The 20,867-nt window shown below is 40.1% G+C and overlaps 1 protein-coding gene across 1 annotated transcript in view; it reads right to left on the bottom strand.

The window, feature by feature from the left end:
• OTOG (otogelin) overlaps positions 1–20,867 on the bottom strand; it is a 177,817-nt gene that overhangs the window by 57,508 nt on the left and 99,442 nt on the right. Inside the window, exons 27-33 of the mRNA XM_075928087.2 lie at positions 18,455–18,601; positions 18,095–18,214; positions 17,082–17,198; positions 14,817–14,973; positions 14,256–14,282; positions 10,701–10,868; positions 7,267–7,545 (exon numbers count right to left, since the gene is read on the bottom strand). Of these exons, the coding sequence (XP_075784202.2) occupies positions 7,267–7,545; positions 10,701–10,868; positions 14,256–14,282; positions 14,817–14,973; positions 17,082–17,198; positions 18,095–18,214; positions 18,455–18,601 (1,015 nt within the window). The remainder of the gene's footprint in view (positions 1–7,266; positions 7,546–10,700; positions 10,869–14,255; positions 14,283–14,816; positions 14,974–17,081; positions 17,199–18,094; positions 18,215–18,454; positions 18,602–20,867) is intronic.

Genomic DNA, 20,867 nt, shown 5'->3' with positions numbered 1-20,867 from the left:
CTACTACCTGAAGAACAGCTGAGCATGTCAGTAAATCAATCGCATGTTAGGATAGAAATTTCTAATGTGAATCTGGGCATACATATACTTTGCAAAAAAGAAATGATATTTTTTCAAACCCCCTATTTAGCATGGTCAGCTGTTTGGGTACTGGAAAAATACTATGTCCTTTATATACTAGGCCATGGGTGGACAGATCGCTGCCACTATATTGATCTGCGCCTCTGCAGGTATCGGCAGTTGCAGCTCCTGTGGGCAGCAGATCACTTTTCCCGGCTAATGGGAGTGGTGGGACGCAGCATAGATTGAGACACTGCTTCCCGAAGCTCCTATTGGCTGGGAATGGTTACCAGTGGCCAATGGGAGATGCGATCGCCCATACCTGTGGAGGAGCAGGTAAATATAGTGGTGAGAGCTCACTAGAGGCTTACCCTGGAAGACCAGATCTGGCCTGTGGGCGGGTATTTGCCCACCCTGCATTAGGCCCTAGGTTTTCACATATTAATGCCTTCCTGACTTTTGATACAATCTGCTAGTGTTGGTTTTCACTTTCTTCTTAGAATCCAGACAGTGATAGTCATTACTATCAACTTAAAAAAGCAATTCAACACTGATCCACCACTTAGATTGGCTAGCTCTACAGATACATGCTTAGGAGCATGAAACTATCTACTCACATGTAAGTTCCAACCACCTGCACTCATGTATTTTAAATTCTTGCACTGCAGCACGAAGGCACATGCCACTGGCAGAATGAATTGCTTGCCCACTCAAAATATAATCAACCGCAAAACATAGTTATCTAGATCCCAGGTATCATTGCCTTAAGTACCTCACAGTTGATAATGGGATGTTTGAGGCATATACTGTTGCTATCCCCACAGATTAATCTCTTCATGATTATTCAGACAAATTCAGGATGTGAAATGCCCATTTGTGATATTAGTAGCAGAAGGTTATGACACCAATATGAAGACACCAATATGAAGACAGCTTGCTGCTGTCAGATGCTGAGAACCTGCAGTTCTCATTAACTTACTTGGGATTTGCAGGTACATAGTAGCTCCCTCAGCATCAGACCCCAGAATAATGATCACTTGGACTTAAACAAAACAGAAAAGCTCAGTGTAAACTCAAGGACACCTCAATATGACTTATAAAAAGGACATTTAAAAGAATGCCTTTTACAGAGGGATATCTTCCATTGTTTTATTCAGTGGTCTGTGATACTGAGTTTGTTTCCCAGACCTGAAGAAAAGCTCTGTGTAGACACAAAATCTAGCCTCTTTCCCCAACAGAAGTTTGTCTAATAAAAGATAATACTTTACCCATCTTGTCATACAGAAGGAAACAAAGATAAATGAAGTGCACACTGATTATCAAAATGTACATACAATCTAAGTATGAAAGACGCTTTCATCAAAAAGAAAGAAATTCTGTATCTTAAAAATCAATTTAATTTTCAGTTATACAACATCCTTTCTTGGTGTACAAGATACACAATCATTAAAATAAACTAAGGAAATCCAATACTTGTCTCAAATATAAATCTTCACTGACTGTATCGCATGCCTATGTCTTAGAAGTTATTAAAATTATGATTGGCAAAAGTAACAAATGTTTATCAAAGTAAAATTCTATGCATTCAGCAAAAGTCTAGCACTCTGTTCTTCTGAATGCTATACTGGGCTTTGCTGCAGAATTTCCATATGAGCTTAGACAAACCACTTAAATTCTCCATCCCTCACTTCGCTTATCAGTAAAATGAGGATATTACCACTTTGAGCACATGGATATTAGGTAGTTACACACATAAGTTAGTAAAATGCTTTTAGATGCTCAGATGAAAAACTATTTGTCAGAAATTGCAGTGCCTTATCAAGAACAAACGTTTGAAGGACACAATAAATATATCTGTAAAAAGATCATGATTTCCTCATATTTATTTGTTATTCAAAAGATTCACATGTATTGTTCTATGGATTGATTGTTATCATTTGATATTTGATCTGTGCACTTACATATGATTGGTTAGGAAATCTTACTGTTACTCAATTGGATGTGCATACATGCACCGCTAGTCCAAACTGTAGCACGTGCAAATTTAAAGTTTGTTTCCCCATGAACATTTTTGCACAGGATATTAAAATTCAATGAACAACATGATCACTCAGACATTTGCAGGAATAGGAGCGGCTGACGAGCACGACTGAAGCAACTTGATTTACAAATTCACTTGGTCGGTTGTGAAAAATGTATTGCAGTACTTCATCACATGTGTTATTTATATCCAATGCATTTCAGTACTTCAGTATTTATTGCTATGCAACTAGAAGGAGTGACTCTTTGGCAGACTTCAGACAAATATGTATGTATCTATTGCAGTGGCAATTGGGTCATTAAAAATTCTTCCTTCTGAATGTGCGTCATAAAACATGAAGAGGATTCATGAAGAGTTTTCTGGCCAAGAGATTTAGAAGGCCTATTATTCTGCTCCCAGTATTTACCCTCTGGTTCCTCAGGAATAGCAGTTCTCAGTTGGAAAGTTTCTGATCTAATATGCAAAGCATTTACAATAGTCAGCAGGAAACTCAATCTGCCTTTGCCTCTGCTCTCTGGAGCCGGTGTAACTTTTCCATTAACTTAAACAAATGCTGCTATATTTTTAGACCATGTAATTACCCTACATCAGCAGACTGAGCCCTGTGAAAGTACACTGGAGAAAGATTCGAGCCCTATGTTTCTCTACTTATAAAACTCTGAAACCCAAACCTTCGGATGTGGTGATTAATGAAATGCCTCTTGATCATTTGATCTGATCCCACTTGCTGAGGTAAATTGTTTCAGTTTTCCATTGACATAGATAGGATTTTTTGGCATAATGACTGGAGGGCAAAAACTTCACACTTGAAAAGACATACAACTCGGCGTTAGTGCATGACCACTGAGAATTGTAGCACTTTTTAAACTTTCTTCATTCCCCCCTCAAAGATCAAGGAAACATTTTTGTTATGTCCAAAAAGAGGCCTTTGCTTGAGATGTTTTACGAACATTGTGGTAATAGCATTAGCTGCATATACTCTGCCATTCAAAACTTCAGCAGCTCTGTGATTAAAGGCATTTGTCAGGAGGCAACAGGCATTTGGCAATGACAAAATCTGTCATTTTTCATGAAGTTGGAGTGTGCCAGTCAACAGCTGCATTAGGCTGTCATCATAATGTACCGCAAAGACATGGGCAGATTCACAATGCCACCATTAACACTTTAATTCAATGTTTTGATAACAGGGTGCTCCATAAGGCATACAGTTGGTCTCTTCTGTCATATAAGTCAGTGCCTGTTTCAGATCTGTCTGTGCTTAACAGTAGGGATTTATAATGGTAACTGTACAACAGACAAATGATGCCTCACTTGCTGCAATATTTCATTTTCCTCCTTTGCTTGAAAAGGCTATTTCAGAGACAGAATATGAAGGACTGGTATCACATATTTGCACTGGAGGGGTATCTATGAACATACTCCTACCGCAGCAGTAAGCACGTTACTGATCCATTTAAAATGATAGCACAAAAATCTTTACTGTATGAAAAATAATGTACATTTTTAATGACTTTTGAATACCACACAAGCCTTCATGTTGAGGAAGCAATAATTGCCACTGAGGGCCATAAAGAATGTCTAGATTAAAAATATTCAATATAACTGATTTGGATCAAGGCAAGGCGATGCTGAACGAAATGTTAGCTTATGAACACACTGGTATATTTTATTTTGCAGGTAATATGGCTTTTTATCTCTTGGTAAGTTTTTATAAGGCCCCGCCTCACTATAGTATATAACAGGAGCTCCCAAGTATTTAAAAACAAACAGATAACAAAAATCATCAGGAAAAATAGGTTGATTTTTATGGGCTTTATTGTTTGTTTCCTATCAGTTTTTGTGGGAGTAATTTCCATAGTCTAGATCCAGCTCTGAAGGTCTCATAACCCCTGTGTTCATGGTCCCTGCTCTTTAAGAGTTCCATTTTTCCATTACAATATAGATGTAATGGGAGGTCAATGTCACAGAGAACAAGGTGATCTCTTGGGTAATTAGGCCCAGTTCCATGGAAAGCTTTGAATATCAAGATGGAGACCATGAACTGAATTCCACTCAGTGTGGAACTAGTGCAGAGAGCACAGCACAAGATGGATGTGTTCATAAAAACCTGCATTGCTGAGAACTCAGGAAACTGCATTTTGTACCTTCTGAAGATATTTTCGGGGTATGGAGCTGAAAGGGCTTGTGACTTTGACTAAGCAGTTTGCACATTAAGTCATATTAAGGAAGTTACTAATGTAAAGTGACCGTATTTTCAAAATAAAAATGGGGACAGTGATAGCTCCAACCACAGAGGGAAAATAGAAGGGTAGCAACTACAAGGAGCAGAATTATACCTCACATTAAAAAAAAAGGTAGAATCAAGAGAAAAACATCATAACCAGCCAGGGCTGAACTTAAGTGAATTCTGTCCCATCCATTAAAAAATTGCAGTTCTCATTATTTGTTACATCACATTGCATCTATATTTATACTAAGTACAAATGTTTAAAAATACTTTGTCTGCCTTGAATTGTTCTTTTGTCTTTCCCGTCACTCTATTATTTTCTTCTACTATGTTTTTACCATGTTTTCTTGTGTCTTTTCCACTCATCATAATTTTTTACAGTATGTAATCTTTGTTTTTCATTCTCTTTTTTCCCCTGTATTGGGTTCTCTTCCTCCTCCTGAGTATCCAGGCTCTTACCCCTCTCCTTTCAACACTCCTTCCCTCTCAGCTCCCCTTCCCAGTCACTGTACTATCTCTGTCATCTTCTCTCATCTTCCTTCTTTCTGTTTTTCCCACCAAAAACTCTCTCATACATTTTTGCGCCCTCAGAAATCTCAACAATCTTAAAAATCTGTTCCTGACATTTTGGTTATCAAATCCAGGCCCTTCACATGTATACAGCACAGAGACTGCAACAGTTTCACTGTATTACTGGATCTTTATCTTCTTAATAATCACCTATAGATATATGGGCCCCAATGGGAAATCTGTCTCTGTCCCTCCCACTCCCTGTGCCAAATTCCACAATATGGTGGCTGAAGCACTAAAAAAGGGATGACATCATAAAAGCCAGCACCTCTGTGAGATTCCCCACTGGGTATGGAAGGGGATAGAGGAACAGGTTTTCCTTTATTGGTTTTCGTCATAGCTGGCTATAACGAATGGGTTACTTGGCTGATACTTCCAGAATAGAATGACTGTCAGGGACTGTAGGATGGGATCAACTGGACGGAAGGTTCGCCATTCCCTATGGCAATCACAAGGCAGAAAAAAGGGTAAGACCTCCAAACGCTGTTCTCCCAGTGACATCTCCAAACAGTCTTTCCACTCTCTAACTCCCCTGAAGCAGCGCCATTTTTATGTACTGTTATTTGGGGCAGCCTTTGTGTCCATTTGCTTGAGCTCCCTACTCCCCTGCACACCATGAAAGGAGCACATTGCTTCCACATTTCTTTCTGCACTGGACTGAGCAGCCTCAGAACCAAATGAGTTGGCATATAGCTAGGTCATGCAAGGGATTACTGCCACATAACACAGAGCCTTTCATGCACAGCTCTGTGAAAAAGCAATTGGGTCAATGGGCATTAAGGGCTCTTAGCATCTATCAGATAATCAGACCCATTAAGCTTTAAGTGAATTTTTTCCTCTTTGGTTTTATCCACATCCTTAGAGCTTAAGTGATCAATAAATAACTCCTGCAAAGAAAATCATGGTGGTGGGGAAAATAAAACATTTACATTTCTTTGTAAGGACCATTTAGCTTTTTCACAGGAATTCCCTCTACATTACAAGTGATGCTTCATTCTTTATGCTTACCTTTCCACGGGAATAAAATCATTGTAGGTACATTTGATATGGACATGAATCCAGGCTCTAGATCCAAATGCCCTCCATGTTTTTGGGAAGTGTGGGGGAAGAAGAAGGAGTTTGAATTCAGGATCTCAATTTTACATTTGAGGCCCATATATAATTTACAAAATGGCAGTACAAAATAAAAGAAACAACTACAGAGTGATTATCTTCTTCCTCTTCTGAAATACTGTGTTCTTTAAAGTGCCATTGTTATGTACTTGAGTCTTGGCCAGCAGCTCTGAACAGAAGCCTTTTTAGTCCCTGGAATAGGAGCAATGCTGTAGAGATCTATTGTCAGAGACTCATACACAAAAAGGACACTAATCACTACCATGGTAAGACCTAGACTTTCATTGAAAACTTGTCAAAAAATTTCCAATGAAACTTTTTTCCAACCAAAATTGGGGTTTCAACAAATGAAACATTTTCCTCCATTTTTTTAAATTTTTAATTGAAAAAAAATCAATAAATCCTCTAAATTTCTACAGAAAAAAGTTTTCTACAGAAAAAAAATCTGAACAGCACTACTCTACATTATCATTCAGATTGTACTGATTTAGGCTTCATGAACCAGGTTGTATTTCAGTGTATTTACTGTGATATTAGAGTCATATCAGCACAAACAACTCTCTGCAAAAATCAATTCAGGAACCTTTATGCAAAAAATTAAATAAGAAGATTCCTTAACCTCGAATTATTGGGAAAAGAAAAATATTTCTTCCAGGGAACCTCATCATGGTGTCTCTTTACTGCATCCTTCTAGATTCACCATCACTATAATCATTACCACAATCTGGTTCTCATTCCTTCAGCTGCTTTATTTTCACTTTTTTTTAAAATCTGATGTCTATATGTGTTTTATTATATCCCACTCTGCAAATAGATCTCTTTATTCCACTTTTCTCTATTGCAAGTTTGACTCTATGAAATCATGGGTATTTTACAAGCTGTTGAACATAAGTGAAATAAACTTCCCCTCTGCTACCATTACTATATCACATGCTCCCTTAAATTTCATTTTATGTTTCCCCATTGTTTATAATGTCAAATGACCCTTATTCTTCTTATTATTTACACTAGTTTTGTGCTAGTGTAACTCCATAAATTTCAATAGAGTTATTCCTTACTTGCAGAATAGAAGTGAGGAAGAAGAATCAGACCAAAAATTAGCAGTTATACCAGTGTAAATCTGAGTAATTCCATTCTAAAGATTTACGGCTGGATGTTTCAGAGGAGGGCAGAACATGACCCACAAAGCTCTCCCTTTCAAAATGTGGTTAAAGTAGTTAATTATGGTTTGTAAAATACAAATTTTAGTACCTACCTACAAGTTTAAAAAGAGCAGACTGTCTGAATGCCTCTGAATGCTGGTATTTCAAAAGAGTAATTGAGGAAGCTGAAATGTGGATGAAGGATCCTGGCTTTGCAAATGATTCAAAGGAACTGTATCCTGGGAGCCATGTGTTCTTGTGGATGGCAAAGGTTGATCTGTTATGGAACTCTTCACTTTCTTCCCATTTGGAAAGAAGCAGGGTACCATTGGAAGCCAAATGAAGAAAATAATTTGGCCTATCAGCTGTTTCAAATGAAACCAAGTTGGGATCTGAAAAAAAACCACAACACAATCACTGAACTAAGCAGAACAAGCCAGATTTACCTTTGGTGTAACATCACTGAAGTCAATACCATTGGAATCCACAGTAAGGATGAATTTGGCCCAGTTGTTTTAAGGAAAAATATTTAATATTCACACAGGTTGCTGCCTTACCTCACACTGAATACCTTGCTGTCCCAATAATTTGGCATGACTGTTATGCATGGTAAGGTGCTTGTCACAAGGAGGGTATAGTAATCTAGCCCACAGTGAGCATATAACTTCAGTTTACTCCCTCTGTTAGCCTTACATGTATCCAAAGTTAAAGCTCAAAAGCTTAATTATTCATTTAAAATGAAGTAACTCAAATGCATTTTACATTCAGCTTATAGGATCATGTTTTTCAGTTTCAAAGCAGCCAGCTCTCCAGTCATCCTCAGGACAAATAACATTAAAAACAGATCTGGAATATTCCTGTCTTTAGTAGCAGCTCTACTGTCACAACCTTATACAGGCTGACCAGTGTTTTACCCCTAAAACAGTCTCCTTGATTTCAAGCTAATTTCCTTTGGACCACTTGCAGAATAAGGTACTGCTCAATGAAAGAGCTGAGTCTATTATGAGCACCTGTTGTTAACAGTATTGCTTCATTTTATTTTTCTGTAAACTGTGGTATTCTGTTTAAAATAACCATAGAACTACTGTAAAATCAACTATCCCCTGAGGACTGGATAATATTTCTTTTAAAATAAGGCACAGAGAACAAATAATCTCTATTAAACAGATGTTTTATTATGCTTTGTACCATGGTTCTGGAGCACCACTTATCTTCCAACGATGACAACATTTATTTATTTGAAAAATAGAATTGCATGGAAGAAAGTATCTTTTCTAATACTGGCAACAGCAGATATACTGGCAATGAGATTAATATCACCTATTGCAAGGTAGAGAAGCTTTTTTGGGTCAGAAGCCGCAAAGAAAACTCAGTCAGGGGCTGCACACAAGTGAGAAGTCAAAAAAACAAAAAACAAAACAAAAACCAAACTCTCGCTGATGTGGCCCCTGACTGAGAAGGAGAAAGACACTCCCCTTACACACTAGAGCACAGTGGGATCTAGGCTAGTAGATTTTGTGTGCCCAGTCCCTTAGTAGGTCTGGATTCCCCAGTGCTAGGAGGGAAGCCCTGAGTGTCGGGGGCTGGATCCAGGCAAGCCAGGGGCCGCATCTGGCCCCTGGGCCTGCAGTTCCCCACCCCGACCTATTGTGTATACAAGTGTTACTTTGTTACCAAAAACTCCCAGTCTTCTTTTGTCACTTGTCTGAAGCTAACAAAATTAAAATTATTTTTCCTGAGATACAATTTATTTATAAAAACAACAAAGAATCCTGTAGCACCTTAAAGGACTAACAGATTTATTTGGGAACAAGCTTTCGTGGGTGAAAACTACTTCAAAAGAGGCACTAAAAGCTTATGCCCAAATAAATCTGTTAGAGTATGTCTACACTGCATTCCTCGTTCAAGCGAGTAATGCAAATGCAGCTGAGCAAAATTGCAAATGAAGCACGGATTTGAATTTCCTGCACTTCATTTGCATAATCGCATCCAGGCACTATTTCAAATATCTTATTTTGAAAAAAGAAATGCTGTCTAGACCTGGTTATTTTGAAAGAAAACCCTTCTTTCGAAATTACCCTTTCACCTTATAAAATGAAGTTTAAGGGTAATTTCGAAAGAAGGGTTTTCTTTCGAAATAACCGTGTCTAGACAGCATTTCTTTTTTCGAAATAGGGTATTTCGAAATAGTGCCTGGACACGATTATGCAAATGAAGCATGGGAAATTCAAATCTGTGCATCATTTGCGATTTCGCTCAGCTACATTTGCATTCCTCTCTCAAAAGAGGAATGCAGTGTAGACATACCGTTAGTCTTTAAGGTGCCTCAGGACTCCTTGTTGTCTTTGTAGATACAGACTAATACAGCTATCCCTTTGAGACTTATCTAATTTATAAAATTACATCTATGTGGCTGCTCTGGATAATCACAAAGGAAATGGCAAAATAAATGGGCTGATGATGCAAAGAAAGAGTTATATCAATTTTGTAGGCTTCTCCAAGGCCAGATGACTAAATGACATCCTATTAGTGTTATAATGGAGTCTGCACATCCTGGTAGGCATGGCAAAACCCAAGTAGAAGAAATTTGTACATAGCTGGAAAAGGAGACAGACCCTTTCTCCCAAATCAAAGACAGCATACGAGGCCCTAGTACATCAAAACTGAGATTCCTGCTACAGGCTAAGAACACATGTAACAGCTCTGGCCCTCTGCATTCTCCAATATGTAACATTGGGACAGTTCTACACTGGGACCAAACTCACTAGTTAGAACCTCAGTCAACCCATAATGCCCCTTTCTATGGTCTCACATGAAAAGCTACCAAAGAACATTGATTCACGGCTAGCAAGAGGTGCAGAGTCTGTGCCAAGCTTTCTAGGAACCTGATCAGCCATTTCTGGTGCATCTTAAGTTAAGGAGCATTAAAATATTTATTATAACCAACTTTCCTGACAGGAAATGGGATGCACAAATAACTGCAGTATTTCACCAACATCCTAAAATACTGAAAATATTTTTTAAAAATCCTGCATGCTCCTCTGAAGGGGTAGAGGGCCTCTTTGTCAGCCAAACTGGTGAAATTCTGGTATGAAAAGGCAAGCAAGATTTGAGGAGGTCACTCAGGAGATGTGCTATTCCTGTGCAAGGAGAGGCTCTGCTTCCAGATGGCTCCCTCCAGGACAGAGGAAATGAGAGGTGGCTGAGCAAGGAGTGAGCTGAAGCATCTGTTGTTACATCAATCCTTCCAATCATCTCCATCCCTCTCTCCTGCCATCGAGCACATTGGTCATATGGAGTTTACAATGTTGTTTTGAAAAATAAAAGTATCTATTTATAACCCTGGAATCATCCAATTAAAACACACTGACTGCCGCAGTTGGCTGACATGGTTACAATTTAGAATCAGCAGATAGCTACAGAGCAAACATCTGTGGGCAATTTTGCCCTCAGGTGCAGGACTATATTCAAGGGCAGAATTTGTTATGTGTGTTCGCTACCCCCTCAGTCTTTATCTGTATTTATTTTAAGGTTACAGCGACTTTACCATGTGCTTTAGGCTTATACCATCCTGAAGTCAGCATAAAGTTCACAGCTACTCCTGGAACTAAATCTTCTGCTCTTGCTGGGAAAACATAACCACCCAACAGTTTGGCTGCCATCGTGACTTCTCCATCCAAGTAGCTGACCAGTTTGTAGGGACCCTTTCCTAGAACTGTGGAGAGAGAAGCCAAAATTTACTTTCATGATGAGTGTCACAAATGCTTGAACTCTCATATATTACCTTAGGCAATGATGTAGTGGCAAATTAAACAAGAACAACTCCAGCCTGACAACTACTCCAGATTCCATGTGCTAAACTGAAATGGTAGTGCCTCACAAAGCAATCCTACCCTTCCAAAAACAGAAACAAAATCCAAACAATACTTCCACCTAGTAGCAGTAATTAGCACAAAATTTACAACTTCATTTCTTAAATGTTTGTGAAAACTTTCCCTTTTCCTCCATGCCACCATATTACTCTAGGTTTCATTTTTAATTCAGTTCAACTAACGTAAAATGTAGCTGACTCCTGCGGACAATAATCTTGCAAGAAGTAGAACTAGATAATTAGCATGATCCTTGCAGGCTTTAGACTATATAGATAGACATGTATAATAAGACTGAACATATTTAGGCTTTGTAGATTTCTGTCAGTAAATGATAAACATCGATTTCACTGCACCCCTAATTTTACTTTGCTACAGCCAGGGATCATTAGACTCATTTTCATAGATTATAAAGTCTGAAGGAACAGTTGTGATAATCGAGTCTTGCCTCTTGCATAAATCAGACGGCCTTCTCCCAAAAAATTCTTGTTTGAACAAAAGCATGTCTGTTGGAAAGACATCCAATCTTGATTTTAAAAATTTCCAGTGATGGAGACTACCAGAATCCTTGGTAAATTTTTCCAATGGTTAAATTACATAGAGCTGAGAAAATACGAGATATTTCATTTTCCTGGCAATTCCAAAAAATTAGAGAGAAAAATCAGGTCCGATTTGAGAGTTTAAAAAAATTGAGAGTTAAAAAAAAAATAATGTGGGGGAACAAAACTTTAAATTTCATTAAAAGCTAAATAGTTTGTTTCAATTTGGCTAATTTTCAAACATATGTGTTTGCTTTTCATAAAATTAAAGGAAATTTTGAAACAAAGTCATTTCAAAACAAACATTTGAAGCATCTTCCCTTGAAAATACAACATGACAAATATTTGGAATTTTTGGTTTAGGGTTTTTTCATCTGAAACAATTCAATGAAACTGACAGGTATTTACAGATTGCTTTGGAGTGACTGAATCTGCATTTTCAACTGAAAAAAGTTTCAGACTAAAAGTTCCCCCATCCCTAGTAATTTTCTCTGGCCTTTTCATATGATGAGTAAGGGCAGTAGAGAGTCATGAGGGGGAAGGAAAAGGAAATAAGGAAATTTGTGTGCAGCCATCTTGGTCTTGTTAACAAGAGAGCAAGAGTCAGGCTAAGTCTGTGGCCTGACAACGAGAGATCTGTAATTAGATGCTGCCTTTGCCTCTCACCTCCATACGGAGATAAGGATAGAAAGCTGACTCTGGCAGGGACCTTGAGATAAGGAGCATCTGGGTGGAACTAAAATAACTGTTAGCCATTGGTGTTTGTAATGGGAAGGAGACTAATTGTTATTATATCTAATGGACAGTATATAAACTGCTTCATAATTGCTTGTATTTGAAGATCTGCCTCGGAGGGGGAGGGAGGCTTCCCCCTCCCCGTCTGAACCAGTTTTTCTCTTGCTGCAGCTCGTAATAAAACTGCCTCTGGCTACTTGTTGCTTACAAACGCAGAGTGAGGACAATGTTTTCTTCCACTGTCAGAAGTAACCTCGCCTACTGAAGGCCCCATCCAACCTCTCTCTGAAGAGCTGGCTCCATTTCAAGTCCAATGCAATGTCCAAATACTACAGTACAAACTATCTCTAGAGAAACAAACTTCTTCACAGATACAACAGCCAGATGTGGAAGGTACTCTGAACCATGAATATTGTTCGGATCAGATTGTTTTAGTTAGTTCAGTTGCTTGTTCGTGGCTATCTCTTGAAAGTAACTCCCTCTTGAGGCTACCCAGGGAAATGCCAATGGGAGACTAGATCATTTTAATGACTGCAAACATTTCACATATCATTTTAAGAGAATACTGTTGTCCTTAGAGCTAAATACCAGTCATTTTTACGAATCTTTAGAGGTAACTAGTTATTTCAGTAAATTTATTCCAGATTATTCTGTGCCTTTCATAAAATAATGGATTTTTTAGGCTCAGGTATATGCAAGTCCGTTGTTTTTAGCGTATGAAACAGTACTGAGGAACCTCTTATTATATGGAATGGTTAACTTGTATAACAGAAGGAAACAAGTCTGTTTCAAAACTGGGGATTCCATTGAACAAAATTAGCTGTCGCTTGTGTATTTTCCATATATTTTTCTCTCTCTCTTCTTCCCTCGATCTCTTGTTCACATTTTCTTTTATCAATAATACCTTTCAGTGTTTTATAAGAGATATTGCTATTAAACCTATTATCACTTAATAATGTAGTAAACTAGTCCTTTTCTAGCTGTTTTTATGAATAAGCTATAGATGGACCTAAACCAAAATGATGAACATCCCTAAACTTTGGAGTTGAATTCATTTCCACAACACAATAGTTTTCACTGGTTACATTCTTTTAAACCACATAATCAGCTATGATAATATCGTGATTGGCTGGCAAAATTCAATTGGATAAAATATGTCATTAGTTATTTAATGAACACTTACTTATTTATGATCTCCAAAGATTTCCATAGACAGACAGACAGACAGACAGACAGATATATAGATAGATTAGAGTGTGATAGTTTGTGTGTCTATCTGCGAGTCCATCTGTTTAAGAACTCCTCCTAAATGGTAAGAACAAGGGCCACCAAATTTGGTGTGCAGCTTCCTCTTCTTCCAACTTACAGAAAAGCCCTTGGTGACTGGGGAGGAGGCTGGAGGGGAAGGAAGGCTCGTGGTGGCTGACGGAGGGGGTTGGAGGGAGAATGGAGGGGTTGGGGTGAGAGAAAATGTACCTGGTGGCTAGGGAAGGACTGGAGGGAAAAAAGGCTTCTGGCGGCCAAGGGAGTTGTGAGGAGAGAACAGGCACATTTCAGATGGGACACACACACCAGGATCCCACCATCACCCCAACCCTTTCTCTCATACACTCCCCGCCCCCAGCCTCCTGCACCCTCACATCCCCAAGGCCAAACCCTGAGTCCTGCACACACACACACACACACACACCCCACTGCCAGCCCTGTCCTAAAGGACCTGGGCAAAAAAAAATTATATATTGATGAAGTAGGTCTATGTTCAATATGAAGTAGATTCCATGATTACTAGTTCTTGGAAACAATACAGAAAACCTGCAATACAGTAACCTGAACAGTAAAACAATATAGTTTTTGCAACTTCCATTTCTTTTCATGAACCAGGATCCAAATTTCCATTTATACACCACATTAAAATGCTTTCTTGCTTTCTCATCAACTCTTCATTACTGTAGGACTTACCTTTATTGAAATATTCACAGTCATAAGCTAAAAAAATAGAAAGGAAAGAAATGCTTAGCTACGGAAATTTTGCAGATTTGAAATTTAGATTAAAAACAAGTTTTCCTTTAACACACTAATGAAGGAACAAATGAAAGCTGTTCAAACTCAACGCCGGCTAAATTAGATTTTACACAAAATGTTACTCTTTAGCAAAGCATTTATTATAACATTTGAGGGGGAAAGCACTTCACTCTGAGCAGTCATTGCAAACACTTACAGTTATCTGTTTGTGACCTCTAGTGGTCAAGACTCAGATTTACGATTTTTCCTTGACACTGAAATGTGTGTGTACAATCTACAATGTCAAAAACTATCATGTAGCATCCCCATTCTACGAGGCTCCCTATGCAACCTTAGGCTAGCTCACATAACCGCTCTGTGCCTCCATTCTCAGTCAAAATGTGCAAATGTTTCCTTTTTGCCACCCTTTGTGTGATCCTTCGGTTGTTTGTCAGAATAAGATCCAACGTATAGACTGGTAATATGCTGGGCCCACTACTTCATTAAGAAAAAACTTACGACACACTCTGGGGGATCTCCAGTCTACTATGACTCCATGCTGGCAGCATTGATGTGCATACACCGATACACTTGTACAGAAACATTCACAATCACCTCCTTGGTTGCAACCACATGTGTCTGTCAAGCAATTTGAATAAAACCAGGTGACATCAACCTGAAGAATATAAATGTTATTGTAATAATAGTGAATAAGTCACAGACTTTGACAAGTGATCTCAATGCAGACCTATCAGACTTCGACAATTTTCACAAATAATTCTTAAAAATATGACAGGTGTTACACTAAGTGTCTGCCTAAAACATAAAGCATCCTCATATCATGAGAAACTTGTACACCGTTTAGAGGTACAACTGAATTAATCAGTGATGCACAGGAATCAGTTCAGCAATAAGTTGTCTTGAACTATGGGGTGGAGTAACTGTTTCTGCTGTCTTGAACTATGGGATGGGGTAACTGTTTACTTGTAATTTAAACTTTAATTAGCTAAAAAACTAAAAACATTAATTTCTGCAAATTAACCATAAATAAATAAACTTAGCAAGCTTGTTAAGAACCACTGGACACATCATTTAATAAGTAATCAAATGTGGTGCAATTATTTCTCTGTTCTTCGGACAATTTCATAAAAATAATTTTGTGATTTTTCCTCTCTCATAGTAATGAAGTCGTATTGTGTGTGATCAAATGTACAAGAAAAGTCAGTTATTTCCAGTGCTAAGTTTGCCCATTGAAAAATTTTAATGTGCTCTCTGCATAGGTCTACACTTCTGGAATATTTAGAACCCAGTGCAAAACAAAGTTTAATGGACCTAACCGCATGGAGAATGTTACTTTTGCATCATTATATTTGCACTAGCTAAAATTATATTATCACCCCAACCTGGGTCTTAGCTCTTGTCTATGAAAAAAATCATCTTTCTCCCTATGTACCATTAAAACAACTGAGACAAGCAGAAGGCCTCTAAGCATAGGCCAGGGTCATTAATTGTCCCTAGATTTGAATATCTTGGGGCAGGGTGTACTTTTCCACCAGAGCCCAGGCTGTGGACTGTCAGGACAATTTGTAAGGTTCATTTTATTTCTTTTGGCTTTTGCTTGAGGAGATTTATTTAATTGATTCTAGGGTGTAAGTCTTCAGGGTTCACGTCGCTCTGCAACGTGCTGTACTTATTTAAATAGACTCAGAAAACGTGTCTGATAGGTGGCTGTTATTAAATATGTATGTAAATAAAATAATCCAGCAGGTAGCTATACGAGTGCACATGTAATGGGTAGATGGAAGAGAGGATTAGACTCTATGAGCCCCATGTGGCTCCCTTTACTCTTCAGTTTTAAAGGGACTAAAATGAGGTACAGGTTGGACCTTGCTGGTCCGGCACCCTCGGGACCTAACTGGTCCCAAACAAGGGGATTTGCAGGACCAGGGAAGGTCCCTCCCCTCGTGGCCGTGCTGCCACCGGGCTAGGGCTCCAGTCTGCCCCCACTGCTACCTCAGTCCCCCGGGGTTCTCTCTAGCCCCGATACTGCCGGGGCATGGAGCACCATGACCAGAGCTGCGCAACCAGGGCAGAGCTCTGAAGCTGCCTGGCTCTGCAGCTGCGGTGGAGGGATGGAGCTGGACCTCCATGGCCCAGGCCAGAGCCCATGGCTGCCGCTGGAGCTGGGGCTGGAGTTCCCCAGCCGCTGGAGCCATAACACGGCTGGAGCTTAGTGGTTAGATATGAGGCTAGAGCTCTCTGGCCAGAACCAGAAGTCCATGGATGCAGCCAGGCTAGAGCTCCCCGGCTGCTGCGACCAGGAGCTTTGCTGGGGCCAGAACTCCCTATCATGCCGTCCGTTCTTCCCCCACACACGCTGGGCTCCCGGCTGAGTCACTTTACAGCACTCCTGCCTTGCCACCAGGCCACCCTCCTCCTGGGCTCTGTGGTTCAGAAACATCCGTGGACCATGTTGGACCAAGGATGTCTCTGGACTAGGGAGTCCCGGTGAAGGGAGGTACAACCTGTACTAGTGAATGAAAGATGCACACTCAAGCCCTCAAGTATAGCTGGTTAGTTGAATGTGTCCAGGTGAACTGGAGATCAGCTGAGAGCATGTGATCATTATGAATGATGTAACTAAGCAAGTACTGATGCATCAGGATCAGAACAGATATGGGTCACATTTTCTCTGTCTCATTAGAAAGGACCAGAATTTAAAGTGGTTTCTTTTTAGTCATAAAACCAGAACTTCACATAATTTTATTTGTCATCACTACTCACCACTGGATGGCAAGCTTCGAACATTTCACTTAATAGTATCCCACATTCCTTCTTGGCAAAGGGCTCTCTAAGAGGGTTCAAGCTGCATGGATTTCGAATGTCAGAGCTGTCAACACACTACACCAGAAAGCAAAATTGTCATCCCCCAGACATGTTTCGCAACCACTGTGTTATCTGAACTTTCAAAACTTAACTTTTTCTTTAAAAAAGACATGTGAGCACAAATCAAATGCACCATTTCTAAAGCACTCACTGTAGGAGTAAAGACGCTTTCAGACTTATTAATAGAGGAAGGTAAATTTGAGAAGAAGAAACAGCCCAGTGTGTAGAAATATTTCACTGGTTCTGAGAGAGAAAAGGGGGGAGCCACAGTTGTACACATTGACTTTGTTGCGGTTGAAGCCTTACTCACATAAGCAGTCCTGTTTGCATGAAAGATTACTCATATAACCAGGCATTGGGTTTTTCCATTATTTAAAAGTTTAATTGTACTTTTGAATAGCAAACTCAGAATTGCATATGTATTTAGTAATGTGTGGTTTCTTTCTGGTAAGCTAAATACTCAACATTAATTAATTTAAAATAAATACGTATATAGATACTGCATATGAAATAGTTAAAATACACAATTTATAATTACAGCTTTGCTATAGTACAAAAGATGGGAATATTTTAGAGTGATGTTCCTCTACATGTTTCTATTACTCTTCGAGCAATACACTGAATTGAAGGAAAAACTGCATTGCATTTAGAATAAATATAAAACAGAATATTACACATCAATCCTCCATGTATTGGTGCATTAGGAAGAAAAAAAATCCCTGTCCTTTTTTTCCTTGTTTCACTTTAATTAATTATTACAACAAGGTCAGTAGACATTGTAAACAAAATAATCCAACAGATAGCATCTGAGCTGGGATTTCAGGAATGGAATTTTTGGTTCCAAAGCTGATGAGCCATGAAGTGTTACACAACAAGTATTTACTAACAAAGCCATTCTTGTTATTAGTTACCTCTACAGCTGACCAGCTACTTCCAAACTCTTGAGGGTTTGTTAACTCAAAATTTTCTGGCGTTCTCATTTCATTTATTGTTTTCAAGTCAAAATTTCCACATAATCCTGTCAGTTCACCCTAAAAAAAGTATATGTATTAGTTAGTGCTATTAACCTTACCCATTATTAAGTTTGCCTGTCATTTCCTATTATAAGCACCTATTTTCAGGTACTTATAATTTTGCCAAACTTCAGTTATTTAATTCTGGCAGCTGTGTTTGATAGATCTTCTAGTCTACTCTCTGAACCATGGTCAGATAGTTATGTTAGTCTTGCAATATTCTACAAATGACTTTAGGTGAGATGATCCTCTACTTACCTGCCACTGAGGTCCAGTCTGTATGTGAATAGTTGTTCTCTGGTCCCACAGAATGGTGATGTGTTCATTAGGAAAATGGACAAGTGTGAAAAATCCAGCTTTCCATAAATGTATTTTTTGTAGTTTGTCTATATAACTAGATGGACTCTGTTCAAAATAAAATAAGTCATTTTGTAAGTAAAGTCTTTAAAGGGCATCTGCTTGCCAGGATGCAAACTACATCAATAACATGAATGATGGGGATGATTTAAAAAATTAGTCCCAATACTGAGTGCTTATCCCAGAGGACTACATGTACAGAGGATTTTTACCATGATTAATGCTGGATTTGTTGTGGATTACCTGCTTTATATGTTTTTAAGTGTTTGGGGTTTTTTTCTGTACAAACATTTATGACTTTTCACATTTTCAAGTTCAACGTAGTGAGACAAGGGTTTGACTGAACAGAATAAAATGCTGACCAAATGCCATAGAACTGTGATTGTCTGACGCTGGTAGTCTTTTCATCTTCCTCATATTACCACAAGGACAGAAATAGGATTTGGAAATTTAACACTGAAAATTGCACAGACATTTAGTGCATCATAAATTGCAGTCAGTATTTAGTGTGGTCAAAAAGAGCCAGTGCCCAGAAATAAGAGATCTGGGAGTTTGTTGATGGGTCTCAGGCCTATGGGAAAATGGGAGACCTGAAGTCTCCATAGGAGAGTCAAGGAACATTTTGTCCCCTTTGGTGGGGGAGGGTTAGAAGATTCAGCAGAACAAGATGAATCATAGGGGTAGATAATTACAGGCTTTATGACAGGAGCCCTTTAAATCCCACCGTGAATCCACTTAAATGCCCGTCATAGGAAGCTGAGGTAGCTTGCACCAAAAAGGGGCAATAAGTTAGGGTATATCTACACTACCACCCTAGTTCGAACTAGGGTGGATAATGTAGGCAACCGAAGTTGCAAATGAAGCCCGGGATTTGAATTTCCCGGGCTTCATTTGCATCTTGCCGGCGCCGCCATTTTTAAATGTCCGCTAGTTTGGACTCCGTGCCCGCGGCTACACGCGGCACGGACTAGGTAGTTCAGATTAGGCTTCCTATTCCGAACTACCGTTACTCCTCGTTCCACATTCCTCGTTCCACAAGAAGTAACAGTAGTTCGGACTACCTAGTTCGAACTAGGATGGTAGTGTAGACATACCCTTAAATAAGGTTGCAACCTGCCACTTAAAGTCCATCCCTTTTTTAGTTCTCATGCATTTGCATCTCCCAATCAACAGTGTTAATGGCAAAACTTCTACTGATCTAAATGGGGCCAGGATTTCACCCATATATTTTAATGTCAGAAACTAGCATTATAATCTTCAGTCTGACATTCTGCATAACACAGGCCCTAGATTTCACCCAATGATTACAATGAACTAGCATTTTAAAATGATTTACTGTACAGGCAGTCCCCGGGTTACATACAAGATAGGGACTGTAGGTTTGTTCTTAAGTTGAATCTGTATGTAAGTCGGAACTGGCGTCCAGATTCAGCCACTGCTGAAACTGATCAGTTTCAACAGCGGCTGAATCTGGACGCCACTTCTGACTTACATACAGATTCAACTTAAGAACCCCAGGCATCCCCAAGACAGCTGCTGCTGAAACTGATCAGCGGCTGATTCCAGGAAGCTCGGGGCAGGGGTTTCCTGTAGTCAGCCACTGGTCAGTTTCAGCAGCGGCTGACTTGGGGATGCCTGGGGCAGAGCAGCTGGGGTGCTGCTGGGTTGGTCCAGTAGCGCCGCCGCTCCTCGGCGCTACTGGACCAACCCAGCAGCACCCAAGCTGCTCTGCCCCAGGCGTCCTGATTCAGCCGCTGCTGAAACTGACCAGCAGTGGCTGAATCAGGACGCCTGGGGCAGAGCAGCTGGGGTGCTGCCGGGTTGGTCCAGTAGCGCCCAGAGCGGCGCTACGGGACCAACCGGCAGCACCCCAGCTGCTGTACCACAGGCGTCCGGAGCAAAGCCGCGGAGCACGGGGGCAGCGGGACAGCCCAGACGCGCCGTGGCTGTCCTGCTGCCCTCGGGCTCCGCGGCTTTCCTCTGCTTTGCTCCCCGTCTCCCTGGTCTGCAGACCAGGGAGACAGGGAGCAAAGCAGAGGAAAGCTGCAGAGCACGCTGGCAGCGGACAGCCCAGACACGTCTGGGCTGTCCGCTGCCCGTGTGTTCCGCGGCTTTGCTCCTCGTCCCCCTGGTCTGCAGACCAGGGGGACAGGGAGCAAAGCAAAGCAAAGCCAAGGAGCACGCGGGCAGCGGACAGCCCAGACGTGTCTGGGCTGTCTGCTGCCCGCGTGCTCCGCTGCTTTGCTTCCTCTCCCTGGTCTGCTGGAGACCAGGGAGACGGCCCCGTTCGTAACTGCGGATCCGACATAAGTCG

The sequence above is a fragment of the Pelodiscus sinensis genome, chromosome 5 (assembly GCF_052426305.1).
Source record: "Pelodiscus sinensis isolate ZL-2025 chromosome 5, ASM5242630v1, whole genome shotgun sequence".
Classification (NCBI taxonomy): domain Eukaryota; kingdom Metazoa; phylum Chordata; order Testudines; family Trionychidae; genus Pelodiscus; species Pelodiscus sinensis.
The sequence above is the reverse complement of the archived record's forward strand: the minus strand, read 5'-3'. Positions and strand labels throughout refer to the sequence as shown.